This window comes from Pleurodeles waltl, chromosome 5 (genome assembly GCF_031143425.1).
Source record: "Pleurodeles waltl isolate 20211129_DDA chromosome 5, aPleWal1.hap1.20221129, whole genome shotgun sequence".
NCBI classification, from domain to species: Eukaryota; Metazoa; Chordata; class Amphibia; order Caudata; family Salamandridae; genus Pleurodeles; species Pleurodeles waltl.
This window is the reverse complement of record NC_090444.1, coordinates 388,930,273-388,951,342: the sequence shown is the minus strand read 5'-3', so window position 1 is coordinate 388,951,342 and position 21,070 is coordinate 388,930,273. Positions and strand designations below refer to the sequence as shown.

Sequence of the window (21,070 nt, the reverse complement as noted above, 5' to 3'; positions counted from 1 at the left end):
ACATTTTTTGGAAAGTTTAGTGAAGATTTATCAAATGGCACCAACGTTATTATTAAAACAAATAAAGCTTTTCCTACGGAAACTCTGGCTCAGATATACCTAAACTGTGTCTACTGCCATCATGTATTTATATACGTATATAGTTCTTATATTGCATCGCGTTTAAGCTGGAAAGTGAATTTGTTCAAGTGCTCTTTAACACTTCTGATGGTGGCTGTCATACATGTTGACAGCTACAAAACCTACTATAAATGTAACTGACATTGATATGCAATTAATCACTGTCTCTGTTAACCCCCTGCACAAATTTCCATTAGGAATATTTTGTGTTCTATATTAATTTTCATTATTTTCAAATTCTTCACAAAATTGTGTGTCACATGGTCAACTTTGTGATACTCTTTTGTTAGCAGGTGATTTAAATTTAACTGGTATTAACTGATATTGAATTTATGGCCACATGTGCAAAAGGTTTTAGCAGTCGCAAATGGAGAATCATACTGTTTCCAACTGCTAAATAGCCTTTTGACATGCACTAACCCTATTTTGGGATTCGAAATCCTAAAACCTACCACTGAATCGCAAAATAGGTTTGCTAGTCGGTATTAGGAAGGGATGTGTTAAGGGCATCCATTCCTTATAGCGAGTGGCAGGGGTATGTGTGAATGTTTTGCAACCAGAATACGGTTGCAAAACATTCACATTTTACTGACTCCATGAAGGAGGTGGTAACCCATTCGCAAATGGGAAGGGCTCCGCAAGGGACCCACTTCCACCTTGTGAGTATGGGTGCAAGCATTTTTTAAGAGCAGGCATTGGTCCCATGGACCAATGCCTGCTCTTAAAAATGAAAAAGAAAAGTTTTCAGTTTTGTTTTTGAAATTCATCCCATAAAATGGACAGCATTAAAAAAAGTCTTTATTTTAAATAAAATCACAGACGTGGTGGTCTTCTGACCCCAGCAGACCACCATCCCTGTGATTATAGGCCATTTCCCAATGAGTCGCAAATTGTGACCTGCCTTATGAATATTGATGAAGCAGGTGAATTTGTGACCCACTGGGAATCACTACATGTGTCTGAGACACATTAGTACATCGCAGTTTGTGACTTCCTAATTGCGGTCACAAAAAGTCACAATTAGTAAGCCACAAACGGATTTCTTCGTGCATATGGCTCACAGTCAGACTAACAATTGTGAGAATCCCTGTCTTGCTTGAATACACCAATTGCTTCTCAGGCTGTGTAGGCAGGTTCACTTGGCAATAACTAAAATTAACAACGGAGGAATATTAATTTACTCTTGTGTTTTATCCATTCATTTAGTTAATCGAGTTGCCTCTATGTGTGTTTTAATGCTGATACTAATATATCAAGTGCTCTCTGATGGTTACACATAAGACCTACAACAAGCTGCATGTGATACATTAAACCAGCAGTTGAGCCATGAATGATGCATGGGAGTTTACTATAACAGTTAAATACATAATAAAACTGAGCACTCATCATTTGTCGGAGGTATAATTCCCAAAGCTATATCAATGCATAGATTTTGCTTAAAAGTAGAAATGGCCTTTTTAGTGAATGCAATACCCCATTTTGAATTCATAAAAGTTGTTTTTTTCACTTGTAAAAGTATTTACTCTGACAAACATTGGTTGAATCTAGTTACAAGAGTGGAGAGTGGAAAATCGGCTGGGATTGGTCTTTCCAGAGCTGGAATGACCTATGAGTTTAAGCATACCTACAAATGTACATGTTCTTATTGAAATTAGCGGAATTGTAAGAAGTCATGTATCTGCACCAATGCAAGTTTGAAGACTTGACGGTGCAGCTTAAAGACTTTCTTTGTGATTTGGGTCCAGTCATGGGTTCAGCTTCTGAGTAGTTACTTAAAAATACACAGTTCGTTTTTCGAATGAGTGAAATAACAAGAAATATGCTATCTACGTTATCTGTTTTTGCTTTTGTGGATTTCTAAGACCCTCTTCTTTCTCTCCTAGAAGGAAATGCTTTTTATTAATTTTCCATGATCAGTGACACTCTGCTCTTGGGTTAACACTGATAGTGAACATCCATTTCTCTCGCTCACATATAACTGAAAATCTTTACGATAATCAGGCGTACCCAGTACAGGTGCTGTGCAGAGTGTATTTTTCAGTTCATCAAAACCAAACTGAAAATCGTCATTCCATTCAATTGTTTCAGGACAATCTTTGTGGGTGAGATGCAAAAACGGTTTTATCAAAAGAGAATAATTAGGAATCCATTGACGACAGAAGGAGGTATTACCTATAAAGGCCCTAACCTCTCTCTGTGTCCTTGGAACCGGTATGTCTCGTATAGCTTGTATTCTCTCAGCCGTCAATGTACGTCCCTCCGTAGACAGGAGGTGTCCTAGGTATATAACCTCCTGTCTACAATATTGCAATTTGGAGAGGGAGACCTTATGGTGATGGTGTGCAAGATGTTTCAATAAGGCTACAGTATCTGTTTTACAATTTTGTTCTGAAGTGGATGCTATTAAAATGTCATCCACATATTGAACCAGCGTCGAGGAGCAAGGAAAAACAAGGGTATCTAATTGACCCTTGAGGGCCTGGCTAAAAATGCTAGGCGATTCAGTATAGCCTTGTGGAGCACGACAGAACCGGAAACTGCGACCACCCAGTGAAAACCCAAAGATGTGTCTGCTATCTGGATGAATGGGAATGCTAAAGAATGTATTTTTAAGATCGATAACAGAGAACCAAGTAGCGGAGGCAGGTATCATTGTTAATAATGTCGTAATGTCAGGAACAACAGGGAACTGGGGTATTACAATCTTATTGACCGCCCGTAAATCAATAACAAATCAGAGTCCTGAAGACGCGGTGCCATCAGATAATTTTTTATGAACAGGAAGAACAGGACTGTTACAATCATTACCACACGTTTCTTCAATGACACCCAAACCAATCAACTGGGTCATAATATTTTTGAGTTGTTGTTCAATGTGTTGGGATAATTTGTATTGGGGAAGACGAGGTAATTTGGCATTGGCTTTCAAGCGTTTGACATACGGTGGTATGTCCAGACATCCAACATCGTCCTTATGTGTGGCCCATAAAATGTCTGGCAAATCTCGAAGTTCGGGTGGAAGTGGTTTTGACAAAAATTGCGACGGGGAAATATTTGGACCGAAAGTGACATGAACTCCATCCGGAGAGCAATAAATGGTGGCGTACAATTTCTTTAATAGGTCCAAACCCAATAAATTCTCACTACAGGCCGAAGTAAGAATGAGAGGGGAGCTAATGGTGTAAGGACCTATAGCAACATGCAGTGGCTGGGAGACGGGGTTAGCCACTGGAACACCAGAAAAACCCATAGAGACGTTAATATTGCCAGACAGAGGGACCCCTTGGACCTCTTCCTGTTTAACAGAACTTTTTGGTGGCCCCAGTATCTACCAAAAAATCATGTGGAGTACCATCTAATTGTACCTCAACGTGAGGGCCATTCTGCCTAACAGGAATAGAAACTGGTCCCACCCCCTCTGTCGAAGGCTGTCCTAGTCAAAGGAGGACCCCTGACCTTCATACGCATCATAGTCGTCATTAAAATATTGACGCTGGGATGAAGCATCAAAATAATTTGGGCGGGGGGTACTGTGGGACTGTGAAGGGGCCTGCTGGCGGGGTCTGTCTGCAGGACCAGACCTACAGCGTGGTCTGTAGTCCTGTTGCGGTGGGGGCATGGGGCGGCCTGTGGAGTTGTCCTTATTGGGGCAGTCATTCTTCCAGTGGCCCTCCTGCTTGCAATAGGCGCACTGATTGTAGGAGAGGGAAGAACGGGGAGGGCGTTGAGACTGCCTTCTGTCATTGGGAGGTCCTTGTGACCTTGATCTGGACTGCTGTTGACGGGGCTGAGGGTAGGCCTGCTGAAATAACACCTTCGTTTTCAACTCCTTCGTTTTTTTCTCGTTCTTTTCTTGTTCTTCTATCTCCCTGTTCTCATAATATTGGGCCATTGTCAGTATTCCAGTGGCAGTAGAGAATGGCCACGTACTTTCACACAATTTCAATTTTCCCTTTATGTCTGGTAATAAATTGTCCACGAATTTGTCAACAAAGAGTCTTATCCCCCCTTCAGTAGTCGTGTCTTGGCCGCTGTAATCAGAAAAGACACCCTCAAACCTTGTATAAAAGTCCAAAACACCCTCGTCCTTTTTCTGTTTACAGGCGGCCAATTTATCCCAATTTATCCTGTGTGGTGCAAGTATGGTCTTCATTAAATCCAAAATACGCAGTGGGAGAGCCAATATAAGTGGGTCTGGTTTCGCTCCCCCAACCCTGTCCCTTTCTGATGCTTGCAATTGGTCCCACATGCCCCCTAGTTCAGCATGGTCGTGCCTCCGTACTTTTGACCATACTTCCTGCGGGACTACTGCTGCCATTAACATGTCAATATCGGACAACGTCATAGTACAGGATTCAAGAATTTGTTGCAGTTCTTTCAAATATCCTGCAGGATTCTTACGGGGTCAGGTAAGGCGGCTTTTAGGGTATATGTTTCAGATCTTTTCCATGGGGTGTGTACCCACATTTGTTGGAAATACCCTGCGGTAATAATTTGGCCAGCGTTATCCATCACCGGCTCTCGCCAAACCGGCGGAACCTCGCTCATGGGAAACATGGATGCCCTTATAGAAGGGCTACATGTCCACAGGCGGTCCCTATATACGAGAAGAGTAACAACATAATCATGTAGACCAGAACCAAACGGCAGTCCAGTAGAGGCGCGTTTTCGGAGGTCCACCAGTCCCGCGGGAGCTGAGGAACCATCATCCTCATATCCTTGTATTATAATGTTGCACATAAGGGTAGCTGCATGTAACTGAACTAAACTATCGCATTGTTTTATAGTGTGGACAATGTCCCTGACCCCATAGTCATTCCAATTAGTCATCCACCTCCGTGTCATTTCTTCAATGACATCTTCTTCTTGTGAATTAGAGAACAAGTGTCCGCGGAAGGTGCGCTTTCGCGGGGTTATGGGACGGGGGTATGTGTGGTGTCTAAACAGGAGTCAGGGGTGGGCCAAACGGGGGCCAGTTGAGGGGTGGGTACAGTCGGGCGGGGTGTATCCTCTATAGGTCTGGTGACAGGAGGGGTGGTAGTGGGTGGCGGAGCACTCCCCTGAGATCCAACCGGGGGTGGCACAATAGGGTCACCTGGTGCACGTTGAGGATGTAGTGTAGGATATATTGGTGAAGTATATAACGGGGGTTTATCTAACATATCGTTTAAAAGGGGGTCTTCCTCTTGTGGCTTACCCACTACTGTCCTGGAAGGGTAACACTTATCAGTTTGTAAGTGAAGCCTTCGGTCATGTTCTAAAATTTTCTGTTGATGTTCAGCTACGTCAGAGTCATATACCTTTTCAGTCACCGTCCTGGTCTTATGTCTCTGTAATTCTTTCTCTGCCTTCCTACGTCTTTGGTCTGCTTCTTTCTGCCCAGTCCGTAGTGAATCAAACATCCCTGGTCTACTTTTTGTCACAAACAAACGTTCCTGTAAATAGTCTAATTTATCTTTATCAAATGTCCCGTGAATAGGCCATTGTAAATCAGAACTACCTTTGGTTCTTTTTCTCCATATATCAGACCAGATAATTGGACCTATGCCATATTTAACATATATATCATGATTCGGAGTCCCGGCCGGAGGAGCGGGGCATGTTTCCTCCAGGTGGGAGTCCGTACTGCAAAGACAACAACACAATTTCCTAAAACCACTGAACGCTGGCATTCTTCTAGTAATTTTTTTAAAAAAATTCTTACACCAGTGGTTTGAATACACCAAATGAGTGGCAAATATGCCCTTTGCTTCCTATATACGTAAATGACAACTGAGGTCAGTCTTACCACTGACATCGATCTTTGCAAAGAGGGATAGAAACCGTACAATACTCACAGACCTATTTTTAGACAGGAATCTTTCAACTCCCATCCTTACCTGACACTTCTGTTATAGTCCGACAGTTGGGGACTCCAGTAGTTCACGGAAAACAGACACCCGAATTCAGACAGCGCCAGGAGAAGTCGAGTCTGCTGGAAGACACACAGTGGAGATCCGCAGGTCCACGACATAGAACGAAGCTCAGAATCTGGTGTGGGGCGCCTCCATTGGAAGTCCAATCGTGAGTCCTCCGTCACCTGGTCGGTCCCCTGGATGCCTGACTCGGGTCCCTGTTCGGGCGCCAACTGAGGAACCAGGAAAGATAGAATCCCCACCCGGGGTCTCCTTCCCAGCGGTGGAGGGACACCCTAGTCCTCAGGGTCCGTTTAGCAGAGAGTACACAAATCAAGCGGAGTCACCAACTGGAGGAATAAAGAGAAGTTTATTATATGGATTATAGCTCGAGCTAATACAGAGTCCCAGGACAGTCAAGTGACTATCCTACGGAGGCTGCCCCTTCACTCTGGGGCACCCAACCTTATATACACAAAACTGCTTAGTCAGAGGACAACTCCACCCCTAGCGTATTCAAGGTCCTCTGCGGCCTTCAGAATATTTCAGGGATACACGTGTGGTGGGAGAAGGTACAGATGCAGCTGGCAGGAGGTGGCAACGACCTGTACGAACCTGTTCTGGCAGTTACTGATTAAGCACAAAAATTCTCGGAACTACGGTTAGAACAAGTAAATTACAGCGATAAGCAGATTGCAGCCCAATGCTGCGAGCACAAGTTCAATCATCAAAGTTCAGGAGGTTTGTCGAGCACATGGCAACATAATAAAGATAAACAGATGCCTAGCAGCTATGGTGTATGATTAAGTTTATGTACATTTTCTCAACAGAGACGTTAAAGTATTTACGTTCATCAGAATTAGCTTGCTACTCTTATCCACCCACCCAAGTTGCACATAGACATGGTGTATGTTGTTCTAAAAGTGGTTGAAAGATGATACAAACCAGTATGCATAAATGGCGCAAAACGATTAAAATATGAGAAAACTAAATATTTTTGAGGAAATAATGCTGAATTGCAATATATGTTCTACTCTAGGCATGTGTCGTTCGTGTTGTTTACATTAGGTATGTGTACAGCTGCAAAACATGGTTGTGTGAGGTTATAAGAATACCATAAAATTGTATCTTGTGTAATGAGTAAAACATCCATGAGTTACAAGGAAACTTATTTGAAGTGTCAAGTAAGTAATATCGTCCAAAGTGCCTATGTGCAGCATGAGGATTGATTATTTTAAAAATGTTCATTAAACCTTTGTGAATCTGCATTGCAACCCTGTCTCCAGCGTCCTGTGCAGAGCTCACAACACTGGAACAAGTTACTCAAGTGGTCAACGTTTTCTCAGTCTCTCTCCCCCAGACTAGTTTGCACATTTAATTATTTACTTAGACGTTTACTAATGTACTCTGTGATGTCTTACAATTATGTCATTGCGCTTGACAGAGAAAAGTGCAGCTTGCTATTAAAAGAGGAGGTTGCCTGCTAATCAGACACAGTGAGTGAACCATGTCCGGAGTTCCTCATTTCTACATGGTAAGGCTTGAGTTTTTTGTAAGCTAAGCCTGGGTTTCGTTATTTGTTTTAGTTAATGAAAATTGTGTTATTTCTCCCTTTATCAATTCGGACAATGATTATTTGTCTAATCTTTGAATTAAGTTTGTTTCTTTATGTTAATCATGCCGACCCACTCCTTAATGGGAAAGCATTGTGCTTGATCTGTTAACCAGAACGTGGGAGATTAATTCTAAGAAGAAGCCCTTACTCTATCTCTCTTTGTGCATGACTAGCAATGCCATAGACCTTATTTTACGAATAGTTTGAGTCAGGGAAGCGTCACTTTTGTGGCGCTGCCCGATGCAACATCCATTTTGGCATTTAGTAAGACATGCAAAGTCAATTTACATGGCTCTGCATGGTTTAGTAAATACAAAGAAAGGTCAGGTGCAGCCTAACTTTACTTTGTGTTGGGTAGGCATTACATGGCTGAAGCATTTACATTCTTGTCCATCCATGTATTCTGACTCAAACCCAGATTTACAAACACATGTAAACTCAGGGTTGCGCCAAAACGGTGCGCCTACCCAGCAGAGATGTAACAAAGAGAAATATCTTCTTTTCTTCTCGTTATTCCCTCTTTCCATATGTGCTGCATTCTGCAGCACACATTCAAAACGAATTATGCCTCTAATCATTGCTTTTTCACAGGAAGGTATTTCTTCCTGCACACAAACAATCCAACCCATAGTGCAGGCACCCAGGCACTGTGGTGCAATAGTTGCTGTATCAGCGCTAGGAAGCCACATTTGCGCCAAAGTACACAGGGGAACTGAAGAGCTCTTTATATTAGTAGATATGGCACTGTTGAGCTATCTCCCATCAATGCAACACAGCACAGCTTACCTTGCTGAACTTGATTAGGTGAACTATTATTAAATATTCCCTCTACAGTCCTAATCCCCTAGCTCCCTGAAATGAAGGATGAGAAAATAATGTCTAACTTTTTCTACAGTGGCTTATTGTCACTATAAACAGCTTCCATCGTTTTTCATGTAGCATCTCTCTCTAAAACTGTGGATGCTTTTCTGCTCTTAAAAAAGAGAGTGAGGCTGCTAGGCTTCAAAAGAATGCTGATAAAAATTAAGAATGGCATCATGTATTCAGAATGTTGTGTTTTGCCTCTAATTATAAAGTTAAGTACTGGAAAGTTGTTTGCATGTTTATATCCTTGGCGAAGAACTCCAATGAGCACCAGAATCACACTGTTGAGTAGACTGAACATATTTAAGGACTCATGTGTAATTAAAATTATACTGGAACACAGTGATCAGAGACATGATCAATACTACTGGACTAATTAAAAAACAGGCTCAATCCCTGGATAACAGATATTTGAATTTCATTTATATCATGCATAACGTGGCACAGTTTCAGCCTTTGATGAGTAGAACCCTGGTGACAGTTGATCCTTGCGGGTGGAGGGGGTCAACACTTCATGCCTTTATAGCTATGGATCAAATGTCAACAGAAGTTTAAACACAAGGTGAAAGGATTGATGTTTTAACAACAAGATGAAGAAGCATTTGCAATGTACTAGGGTCTCGCATTTCTCCGAGTTACCGCTATTAGCAGCTGTAAACTCCCAACCGGATTTTTATTTCCACATTGAAAGAAAAAAACTGCTCGATCGCGCTGCAACAGTTCACTCGTAATGAAACCTATCAGTAAAACTGCAATACCTACGTCACCGGCAAAAGTGCAATTAACTATGTAACAGGGTCGATGTTATGCAAAGCGCTAGACTTCTGCCAAGCTTGACTTCTGCCAAGCGAGATCACACTGCAAACAAAAGATAAAAAGTAGTCCACAAACCTGACGGGAAACAGCGAGCCTCGCATGTTTTCAGTACTTGGTCGCTGCCCTCGAGGAGGGCTAACCACCGGAAAAGGCATGACAAATGCGTGCCTTCCACTAATGAAAGCAAGCAGATTTTAACAGGCATGCCCACGAACCAATGAAAGACAACTGACGTGACGTCAACGGGGCTCCGAGCCCTTTTCTAACTCCTAAAGCGTCTTGCAAGCGAAACGCATGCGCATGCGACGCAGGCTCGACCCTAAAAAATGATGGCTTCCAGGGAAAAGCTATTTTCAGCCAACCATTTTATTATTAAAAGACTCTGATTATTCCGAAAGCTGCTTTCACTCGATATGTGTCATGGCCCTTTTTAGGTCGAGCATAGCAGTGCACAGGCGCTGCTTTTCCGACATGTTGGTATGTATCTGGGCTTTTAACAACGCCCACTTCACACCCATCACTATCACTTGTTCGTGGGCTTGCCCTTCAAAAATGTTTTGATGACATTGGTAAATGGTTTACCTTTGTCCCTCCTTTGGAAGGCTTTGTTACCGCCTTGGCTATCGCCCAGTTAGATGACTAATTGCACGTTTGCCAACAAGTTTGACTGTGAGCAAACTTCTTTTTCCTTGTGTGTCTCTCCTTATTGCTGATGCTCATGGCGGCCCTGGCGCTATGAATTGGCTCGCTTATGTGAAACTGCTTTACTTTAGATTTCAAGTTATATGGCAAGAAAAGTCCGGTTAGGAGTTTATAACGCTAATAACTCCAACTCGAGCAAATGCGAGACCCATTGCATTGCAAATGCTTAGTTTACATTTTTGTCAGTCCCTTGCAACCCAATATTACCCCGTTAGACTTGTTGATAATTCTTCGTTGGAGTTCAGGCATACAGCCTTATGTTTTTATAACAGAGCTGTACTTTTTTGTTTCCATGGTTTCTTTTCTGTGATGTGATTCTTCCTACAACTGTGTACGTTATATAAAAAGTGAAATCTTGCCCATGATACTAACGTAATAAACTGAGCTATAAATGCCATGTGCGTGCTAAAGTAACTCGTTACAAAAGAATATTGATTTGAAGGAGTACTGTTGTTCTTCAGATCACGCAGAACTGTTCTTCCTTTTCTTTTATTTGTACATTCATCAGCAGCATTTTAATTGCATGTTTATGTTAAATGTTCAAAATCTATGCAGAGAGAAGAAAGTCCAATCGATTGGTGTGACGTCTGTTCAAAAGGTCAAACAATAGCTTTCATTAATGGCATTATCACTGATTTAGTTTACAAAACATGTTTAAACTCTGTACTGTTTGTGATAACGTGGAAAAATTAGAAAATTAACACCATTAAATCATATTACATAGCAATGAGTAATAATTCTCGGAGAATTATTAATAACGTCCTTACTTTGTAATTTGATTATAGAGTGAGGAAAACTCTCGCCTCAGTTATTTTGTGCACGGAAGGAGGAACTACCTTTTATTTGTAAGGGGTTGGCTTTTTATCCACAGCATCCAAGGTGTCAGGATAGTCCTCTGTTGCATGCTGTAATGATCAAACTTGTGTTAACTGATAAACAAACATTCATCGATAGGGATGTGCATATCTCTGGGACAACACAGTAACACGCAACCTAGGAGAAACCAAGTTAAATAAGAAGCTCTGGGGTCTAAAGATGCTCACCCAGAGGAACATTCACATCTTGTGCATCATCATCACAGAGTTGTTTGCTTTTTTCAGGGGCTCAACACATACTGCATATTGGTTCTTCCTGTTTGTTCTATTTAACTTCAATATAAGGCCTTGGAAATGGTGCCTAAAATGCACTAATCACATAAAACAGTAATTGTCATTTGTGGGCTAAAGTGTCTATTCACACAACCCATATATAGGACAAAAGTATATATCTGACAGGAGAACCACTGTGTTGTGGTTGGGCTGCAGTTTAAATGTCATATCGTAAGATCGTCAAGGAAAAATGTATTTCATTGAGGAAAAAGCAATTTTATTTATTCAATGCCTATCCTAATGTATGCCTTGTAACACCACGGGGAACAAGGTGATAATTTATAAAAAATATGACTTGCTACATTTTGGAGTTTAGTGTAATGTCATAGTGAAATAAAATCCAACAGTCTTTTCACTGTGTAAACTTTGTGAGGTGTTTCCCTAAAAAAAAAAACCAGGCGGAATTAAAATATATATTTCCTACCATTTAGTAAATGCTAAACAAATGTTGTTAGGTTATTTTGTAACTAATTTTAAAAAATCTGCTTTAAGAGAGAAATCAGATTTTTGGATAACTTAAGTTGAAAAGTAAATTTGTAAAAATGTACTCTGAGTTGTATGAGCCAATACTGGTCTGAAAACAGTTTTGCCACTCAGCCTGTATAGAGCTAGGATACACATTGTGGCTGGGAGAACTAATGACCCTTGCTCAAAGGACAATAGCCTATCTCTGAGTCCAGGAAGAACAGGTTAATATTAAATGCTGACCACTTAGCAGTGATCAGCTGTCTTGGAGTAGACTGGAACAGTTGGCAGAACAAAGTGCAGCCTTAGCACTACCTCTTTTGACTTGTATTTATCATGAAAGGCTTCTCCTTATCATGTCCAGCACCATTCCAGTCACTGTGGATGACAGAATTAATGTTGACCCTGTCAGGATTGAGAAGAGATCATCTTTTAAACTGTAGTATGAATAATGAGCTGGAGAAAGGCTCATCTGGTAGCAGAGGGGGCATGACATCATGATACAGAGGTGTCTGAATACATTTACAGTAAGGTAAAGGGGAAGCACAGGAAACTGAGGTGGAAGTGAAAGAAAATAGGATTCAGTCATAACATTTCATCAGTCGCTGGCGAGCGCACAAGATAAACCATACACCTCAACAACCATCTCCTCAGAACGTTTCTAAACCTGAGATGAGTCCACCTGAAGCCTCAAGGCCCTGCTTGTAAAAGACAACTGATGAAAGAAGAAAAGTCACTTAAGGACTCAAGGACTCCTGAATCCTGCTGGTCCCTAGGAACTGGAACTGAATTCAATTTCAAGTTGTTTGTGTCCTTTTTGTCTGCTTCAGAGGCACAAAACGCAGAAGGAATCCCCATTCCAATAGGGCCAAGCTGACCACAGATAACACAACCCTGCAGGAGACCTGAGTAAAGAGACACCTGATGCTTAGTAGCCTGCCTTGTGAAGCTGGGGGCTTCAGGACTGACCGGGAAAAGCTCTTTGAAAAAAGTAGAACTTTGGAGGACAGGGGCAAAGTGCTGGGGTTTGCTTAGGGAATGATGTGCCAGTTCATTGACCACACCTGACACCCTGGTCGACTGTCTTGGAAAAAACTACAGTACAGACAGCCTCCTGTGGGAGGCCTACTGCAACAGTGGGTTATCTCCGATGTCCAGGAGATTCCCTTAGGGGTATTTCAACTGTTCTGCATTCGTGGGTCGGGTCGTCTGCCCTGCTGGGTGCTAGGTAGGTCCTCTAGCTAGCAGCCTCTGGTCTGCACCATGTTGCAGTTGTTGGAGAAGGAGGGGCAGGGCCAATGCTCACCACTACTTCCTTGCCTTCCTGGAAGATTTGGCTGTTACATGGCTAAGGGCCTAAAGGAGTCTTTTGTGCAAATGAACTCCAGTCCTGATTTTCTGTTTACCATCTAGTCGTTCCAAGAAGTGTGCTATTTTATGCATTTCTTTTTCCTAAATACCAGTGGCTCACACCATGTGAACTCTGTCATTTTCTCTGTAAGCACTATTTTAGGCACTTCATTTATTATTTATCACTGTATTGCAATGTAGTCATAGTATTTTTCGGCAGGTTCCGTGCTCCCTTGTTGTGCACCTTTAGTCCCTCACTTTTTGTGGAGGTTTTGGCTATTCCTCAGCCGGTCATGGTCCTGTCACCATCTTCTTCACTGACTTCAAGGAACACAGTCTCCCACCCACTAAAAGATTTTGTACAGCTGGTTTGTCCTCCAGTTGCAAGCCTTCCTGTGTTCACCTGTCTTTCACACATGATGCGTATCATGGAAAGTAATTGTGGCGTGAAGAAGGAATTATCCTTACCCCTGACACTCCAGAAACTGGAATTGGAATGAATTGGAACATTTGTCAGTGCCTAGTCCTTGACAGGGAGGCAGTACCCAAGCTGGGCAACAAAACCAGGTTTGATTGTGCTTATATTGTTTATCTGGACTGAAAACTGTTTCAGTGGGACCTTGTAGTGAAGGGTTCACCATTGTGAAGCCCTGCCCAGCTGCAACTTTCAAACTTACCTCTAAAAGGGATGCAGATTTCCTAAAAACCTAAAATTGACTATATCTGAAGAAAAATCTTTGGAGTGGGGTGAAAAGGCTAACTGACCAGTGAAGTTTATTCAGTGGCTTTGATGTTCAGGTTTGTCCCACTCAGAGTTTTTGGTACTAAAACCAATGGATTCAGTGGAAGCTTGATGATGATGTTTCAAGCTTCAAGGGACCATTGGTGGTCACATGCTTTGACCTTGCCCTGCTGAAAGATTTTGACTTCCACTTCAGAGTCCAGATATTGACTGGGATGACCTGTGTGCTGTATCTGACCCCTTCTCCATCTCTTTCAAGCTGAAAACACACCAAGTTATGTTCTACTACAAGCAGTGACTTTTTATGTGTTGCTTTCCAAATTGAAACTTTAAAAACATAATCTATCTGGTTCCTCACCATCTATTTTAATGATATTGGAACCTTTGTGCTCATTGAACCTTTCTCTGGATTTTTTTAGGAATTTTACAGTTATTTGATTGACATTGATTGTTGATACTGCTTGATCTTTATTCAGGAATTTCCCACTGCTTGTGCCACAGCTATGAGGGGTTGTGCAGACATTCTCTCAGACCTGGGTTTTAACATGGCCAGAGTGGATTTAATAAGTAGTTGAGGTACCCCACTCCCGCATTAATGACCCCATTCCTGACGAACATTTTCCAAGAAAGTAATTTTAACCATTTAAGCAATCCACACAACATGCTGGATTGTCTGTAGGTATTTGAATAATCGAGTTATTGGCATCCAGATCTGTGCTTTACACTTTATAAACCTTGAATTGTTGGAGGGTTGTCAGCCAGGCCGTATGGTTCCATGTACACCAATGCGACTCCTTTTAACATAAGGTTAGCCTGTCATATTGAAAGGTTAATGAGCTGTCACTATGAGGTAATAAATACTGATAAACAGCTCATTGTAAAGTAACTGTGGTAGTATAAAATCACAGGTCCAGACACAAATACAAATGCACAGGGGTGTCTGTGTTTGCAATACGATAATGGAATACCATCACACATTCCCCCAACCAAACATTTCTCGTGTCTCTGTGTGGGCCGCATTCTGCGGGTGATTTTTCTGTCTGTGTCCAGTGTTTGTCCTGCATTTTAGCGTCTCTAGTAAGTTTATCCCAGTCTTTGCGGCAGATATCAGGTAAATGCACAAAGCATTAAATAAAAATAGGTTTCAGTAATGTGGTAATTGTCTTTTTTTCAATATGCTGGGAGTACTTCATCTAACAAAATTCAATTGTGCTTGGAGATCTGAAAACCATTGAACTATTCTTCCTGCTAACCCAGCCAAATGTTTCACATCTGAATGTAGCTTGCATACAGATGTCACCAACAGACTCTTACATTCCTTAAGTATTAAGATCGAATGAAGCAGTCACTAAATAATTAGCCAATTCTAAATGGTAATCAGTTCATCTATTTCTCACAATATGATTGTTCTCTAGTGAAATAGCAATTAACGGCAGTTAGTAAATAAAACATTTGCTTGTCAAAAGAGCACGCTAATAACTCCTTTCCAGTGCTCATCTTTGTAATTCCGTATTTAGAAAGAGAACAGTTCCTGCATTCACTTTTTTCTAGTAAAGCACATTTTCATGCAACTGATTACATACAGTGGCAACATTTGTTCTGCCAATTATTCAAAGAATGAGATTCAACAGTTGCGCTGAATTGTGGAATGAGTTGCAACAATTTATCTAGGGATGCTCTGATAAGAAGGAACCCCTGTCCCTCCACAGTAGTCTAATAGTGTCCTGATCTTTTCCTGCTGCGAGTTCTGATATTTGCTTTCCTGGGGTTGTGTTCACTTTTCCAAACACGCCATCTGGGCTCGGCACACAGTAGCAGTTTAGAGCTGTCCTCAGAGGACATATTTCCAATCACCCTAAGGAATATTGTTGAAATGGAGAAACCTTTGCAGTTAGACATCTAAGGATGCAGAAATTCACAAATGGTGCAGTTTTTCGGTACAAAATGTGACGCACAACATGCTCTTTCAACTGATCGTGAAACGTTTTGGATTTGGCGATCCACAAACACATCTGCACACTGTGTAACAATGTGTAAACTGTGCTAGTTATAACACGCTTATTGTAAATGCATACAGTGTTCATCTGCATTTTGTCCACTGTTCCAAAGCCCACAAAGGAAACTTCTTTGCTGGCTAGTGTCATAGGAACCAGGTTTAATTCAGCCCAGCACGGCACAGGGATGTGGAGAAGGTGTTTCTTTGTAAGAATTATTGATAAACATGTTATTCCTTTCAGATTAGTACAGGTGTAAATCACGTTGGCGGGAAAACCATCTATACCTTTAATTTGACGGTGACTTTCGGTCCACCTGCCCCACCGGGAAGATTATAGATTCCTAGATTCCTGGCCGCCAGCTGGGGATCTCTAATCCTTAGCCACCTGTTGCTGAAACGGTTGCTCTCAAGGAGAGTGGTTTCCGTATTTGTTTAGTACACTCTGAAAACTTTTTCCTTTTAGTAGTTTGTTATTGGAAAGGAAAAAATAAAGGCAATGACATGTTCGCTGTCTTCTCCCTATTTGTGGAGGGCGTTGTGTGATTTCATTTCCTGTCACCATCATGCCTCACTTGCTAGTCTCGCTCAGGAAAATGTAGTGATGACCACCCCATCCTGAATAGGGACGAAGGTGCTGCCACAGTGGCTTGGTGGCTCCGTGGAAGATGGGCCATTAGGTCAAAGGTTTTGACTAACAGGGCCAGCTGAGCCACTGCTAGTGAAAGCCTTGTGATTCCCCATCTCTAACGTGTTGGCAGAACTACGAGTTTGGTGGGTCAGGTGAACCACTAATTAATAGTGGTTTGCCCAGCAGTAGTGTTTTTTGGTGACTGATCAAATTATTTTGTAGCATTCTCCTGGTGCCTGTGTAAGTAGCATTTTTATGCGCTGCCCTTCTTATTTGCTATAAAGCCTCATGACTCTCTGCCTCAACCAGAGAAAAGTGGTTACAAATAATATGAAAATGGGTCACAGCTAAATGGCTGGAAATTAGCTTCTTCAATGACAGAGTTACATTATCTCACCAAAAGAATAAAACACAGTTTAGAGAACATTAGTGAGGTAAACAATGTGTGGCATGTTAGTGCATGCTTGACACCACCGAATGGTAAAGGACCCACATTTAGAGAGTCATCACCTTTAAAGCTGTTTGGGGCATATGTAAGTGCCCTTAGCACCACTGGAGCATCACTTTTTGTGGCTTGACGCCACCTTTCAAATATGGCCCCCTCATATGCAGCACTTTGCGTGGAAGGTGCGTGAAATGGGTGTTTCTGTGGGCGTGCCACAGCAACACCCATTGCATTTTGACGCTGCCTTAGATTTACGAGTTTTTGTAAACCAGAGGCAGTGCCAAAATCTAATGCCACCCCAGGGGTGGCGTTAGAGTGGCACAACGAGGAGAATTACTTTCATTTCTCCTAATTATTTACTCTTTCTATGTGTGCTGCATAGAAAGAGTAAATCGCCATTTAAGATTGTTTTTGTGCAGGAAGGTGTTCCTTTTTGCACCAAAACAATCTTTCCCTCATCGCAGCCATCCTTGCACCATGGTGCAAGGATAGCTGCATTGGCGCACAGCAGCAAATTTAGCAACGGCGCAGGGGGAAACATAGGGGTGCGCGGTATTCTAATAAATATGAGTTATCCCTGCGTTTTGAAAATGGTGGTACACAAGGTTGCCAATTTTTGCACAGCGCAGTGCACAGTCATTTTCCATTACATCTGGCCCTAAGGGGCTCCAGCTATGGAACTGGTACTTCTGTGACATTAATCAACAATCTGCTAATATTTATGCCATGTTCCTTGAGGGACATAGTGCACAAATACAGTTTTGATCCAGTAGACAGGTATAAGTGTGTGGATAAACAGATGAATGGGTGGATGCATGAATGTATCCATGGGTGGATGGATGGATGGGTTGATAGATGGGTGGGTGGTTGGGTAGTTGGATCTTCTGGTGGGGTGGTTTTGGATGAATGAATGGTTTCATAGATGGACGGAAGCCTTTCCTTGAAAAGAAAGAGCTTCCAAAACTTAAGCCAAAGTCTTCAAATCACAATCGAACCTCATCACCAGCAAAAGGAATCTATGAAACTAGATTTTTTAAAGAAAAAGAGCCTGAATGCGTGAGAGAGCCCAACAGTGCTAAATAAGCAATGTTAGAGCAAGCCATTTAAACACAACTGGCACTGCACACATGCCCTGTGTTAGACTTTTCATCGTTAGCGTGGTCTCCCTTAACTTTTTGCCTCTGTTCCCCAGGTTGTTGATGTGTGCTGGACTCTGATTTTGCTGTTTTTGTTACTCTGGGCACTTTACCACTGCTAACCAGTGCTAAAGTGCAAGTGCTCCTTTACAAAATGTTTATGTAATTGGCTTGTCCATGATTGGCATATTTGATTTACTAGTAAGTCCCTAGTAAAGTGCATTGGAGGCGCCAGGGCCTGTAAATCAAATGCTATTAGTGGGCCTGCAGCATTGGTTGTGCCACCCACATAAGTACCACTGTAATCATGTATCAGATCTGCCACTGCGGTGTCTGTATGTGCAGTCTTAACTGTAAATTCGACTTGGCAAGTGTACCCACTTGGCAGGCCTAGACCTTCCCTTTTCTTACATATAAGGCACCTCTAAGGTAGGCCCTAGGTAACCCAAGGGCAGGGTGCAGTGTATGGTTAAGGTAGGACATATAGTAATGTGTTTTATATGTCCTGACAGTGAAATATTGCTAAATTCGTTTTTCACTGTTGCAAAGCCTGTCCCTCTCATAGGTTAACATGGGGGCTACCTTTAAATCTGATTAAAGTGTAGATTCCCTTTGGGAGCGGATGGTCATGTGGAGTTTGGGGTCTCTGAGCTCACAATTTAAAAGTACATCTTTTAGTAAAGTTGATTTTAAGATTGTGTGTTTGAAAATGCCACTTTTAGAAAATAAGCATTTTCTTGCTTATGCCATTTCTGTGACTCTGCCTCTTTGTGGATTCCCTGTCTGGGTCAGTTTGACAGTTGGGCTGGTTGCACCTCACACTAGACAGTGACACAAAGGGAGCTGGCATGTAGCCTGCATATCCTGATGAGCCATCTGTGCTAGGAGGGAGGGGAGGAGTGGTCACTCACACCTGAAAGGGCTGTGCCTGCCCTCACACAATGCAGTCTCCAACCCCCTGGTGAGTGTATGGGGCCTGGCCTGGGCAAGTCAGGATTTCACATTCAAAAGAGACTTTGCTTTGAAGTAGGCCTACTTCAAAGGAGAAGCTGGGTATAAGAAGGGAACCCAAAACCACAGACTTTAGAACACTTCTGGAAACAAAAGGAGCCTGTGCCTGGAGGAGAGCTGAAGAGCTGAGGAAGAAGAGCTGCCCTGCCTGTGACTGTGCTTTGTGGAGCTATCCTGCAGTTACTGCTTCTGCCAGAGTACTGGACTTTGTGTGCCTTCCATCTTGTGAAGAAATCTCCAAAGGCTTGATTTAGAGCTTCCCTCCTGTTGTTTGAAGTCTCAGGGACAGCAAAGAGTCTCTGGAGAGACTCCTGCTCTTACAAGTTGTGCCCTATCCAGTGCCTGGGTCCTTGGAAGGAAAGCTGTTGGAAATTCCAGGAAATCAACTTCAGACGACTTCGGACCGACGCCGCTGCTGAATCCGGTGACGCCGCCTGCACCCGACTCTGTGATCTTCGCTGGAAAGTGACAACCTTCACAGACCCGACATCGCTGCAGCCCGGCCGAAGTCCGCTACTCCGTGGAAGTTGCCGCACCACGTCATGACCGACGCCGCTCGAAGTGCGCAGATTCAACGTTTCGCACAGATGCCGTGATCCCCGACTTCGCGCATTGGCTTGTTTTCACTCTTCACCAAGGTATTGTACTTGGGGGTCTACGCGACTCCGTGTCTGGCGCCACTGGTGTCGGGTTGTTGGGAATGGCTCCGTTACGACGCCGTGTTAACACCTCATCGAAGCATTTTGTGTTTCTAAGTGCTATTTTTGAGTTTAATCTCAAAAAATTCATAAATTGACTTGTGTATGTCGGATTTCTGTCATTTTTGTCTTGTTTTGTTTAGATAAATACTCCCTATTTTTCTAAACTGGTGTGGTAGTGTTTTCATTAAGTTACTGTGTGTGTTGGTACAAATACTTCACACCTAGCACTCTGAAGTTAAGCCTACTGCTCTGCCAAGCTACCAAGGGGGTAAGCAGGGGTTAGATGAGGGTGATTCTCTTTTACCCCGACTAGAGGGAGGATCCTTGCTTGAACAGCGGGTAACCTGACTGTCAACCAAAGACCCTATTTCTAACACCCTGGTACCTATCTCCTGACTTTTATGTATAATCCTTTTGAAATCTGAGTAGTACAGGATGGTCAACTACAGCCCTCTGTATGAAATAATTACATTTTTCAGCCTAGAAGGCCTATGGATCTTATTAATTAATAATAGCTAAAATAGGTACACAATGTTACATTCATCATATCACAAAACTGTAAGCAGCAAATGAATTCCATTTTAAAAATTGAGCATTTTAGTCACCCTGCACAAATGCTTTTTGCATTTACCTGATATCTGCCACAAAGACTGGGATAAACTTCTAGAGACGCTAAAATGCAGGACAAACTCTGGACAGAGACAGAAAAATCACCCAAAGAATGCGGCCCTCACAGAGACACGAGAAATGTTTGGTTGGGGGAGTATGTGATGGTATTCCATTATCGTATTCCAAACACAGACTCCCCTGTGAATTTGTATTTGTGTCTGGACTTGTGATTTTATACTACCACAGTTACTTTACAGTGAGCTGTTTATCAGTATTTATTACCTCATAGTGACAGCTGATTAACCTTTCAATATGACAGGCTAACCTTATGTTAAAAGGAGCCACATTGGTATACAGCAAGGTATTACATTTAAAAAAAAAACATTTGGCTGAGGGCCTGGTGGCAAGACTCAGAATGCAGCAAGCCAAACTTGCAGAGAGTCAGACAGACATGGCCACTGATACTCTAATAGATGCATGTATGAAACGATTGTGTTAAGTTCATTGTTACAGTTTGACACAGGTACGTCTTTCTGTACTTTAACAGTATTAAGATGCAGTAATGGCGAAAGGCAGTAACACAGAATCATATTATCATCAGTGTAAACATGTACCAGGATGTTCAAATTACAGAGCGTGTCATTGTTTTCCCTTGCAGGAAACAGAATTGCTCGATATCAGCTTCGTTAAAGATGCCAGGTGTGGAAAACACGCAAGAACACCAAAGGTAGGCACCGCCCGTTTACATCATTTGTAAATATTACATCTGTCTCCCCTCACAAAGCATGCTTTTCTTGCCTTGTCTTGAGGAAGAATTGATTGTATTAT

The 21,070-nt window shown here is 42.3% G+C and overlaps 1 protein-coding gene across 2 annotated transcripts in view; it reads left to right on the top strand.

The window, feature by feature from the left end:
• The window catches only part of PLCB1 (phospholipase C beta 1), a 2,042,221-nt gene that overhangs the window by 430,385 nt on the left and 1,590,766 nt on the right, over positions 1-21,070 (top strand). For both annotated transcript variants that reach the window (XM_069234146.1, XM_069234145.1), the window contains exon 3: positions 20,901-20,969. In XM_069234146.1, the coding sequence (XP_069090247.1) occupies positions 20,901-20,969 (69 nt within the window). The remainder of the gene's footprint in view (positions 1-20,900; positions 20,970-21,070) is intronic.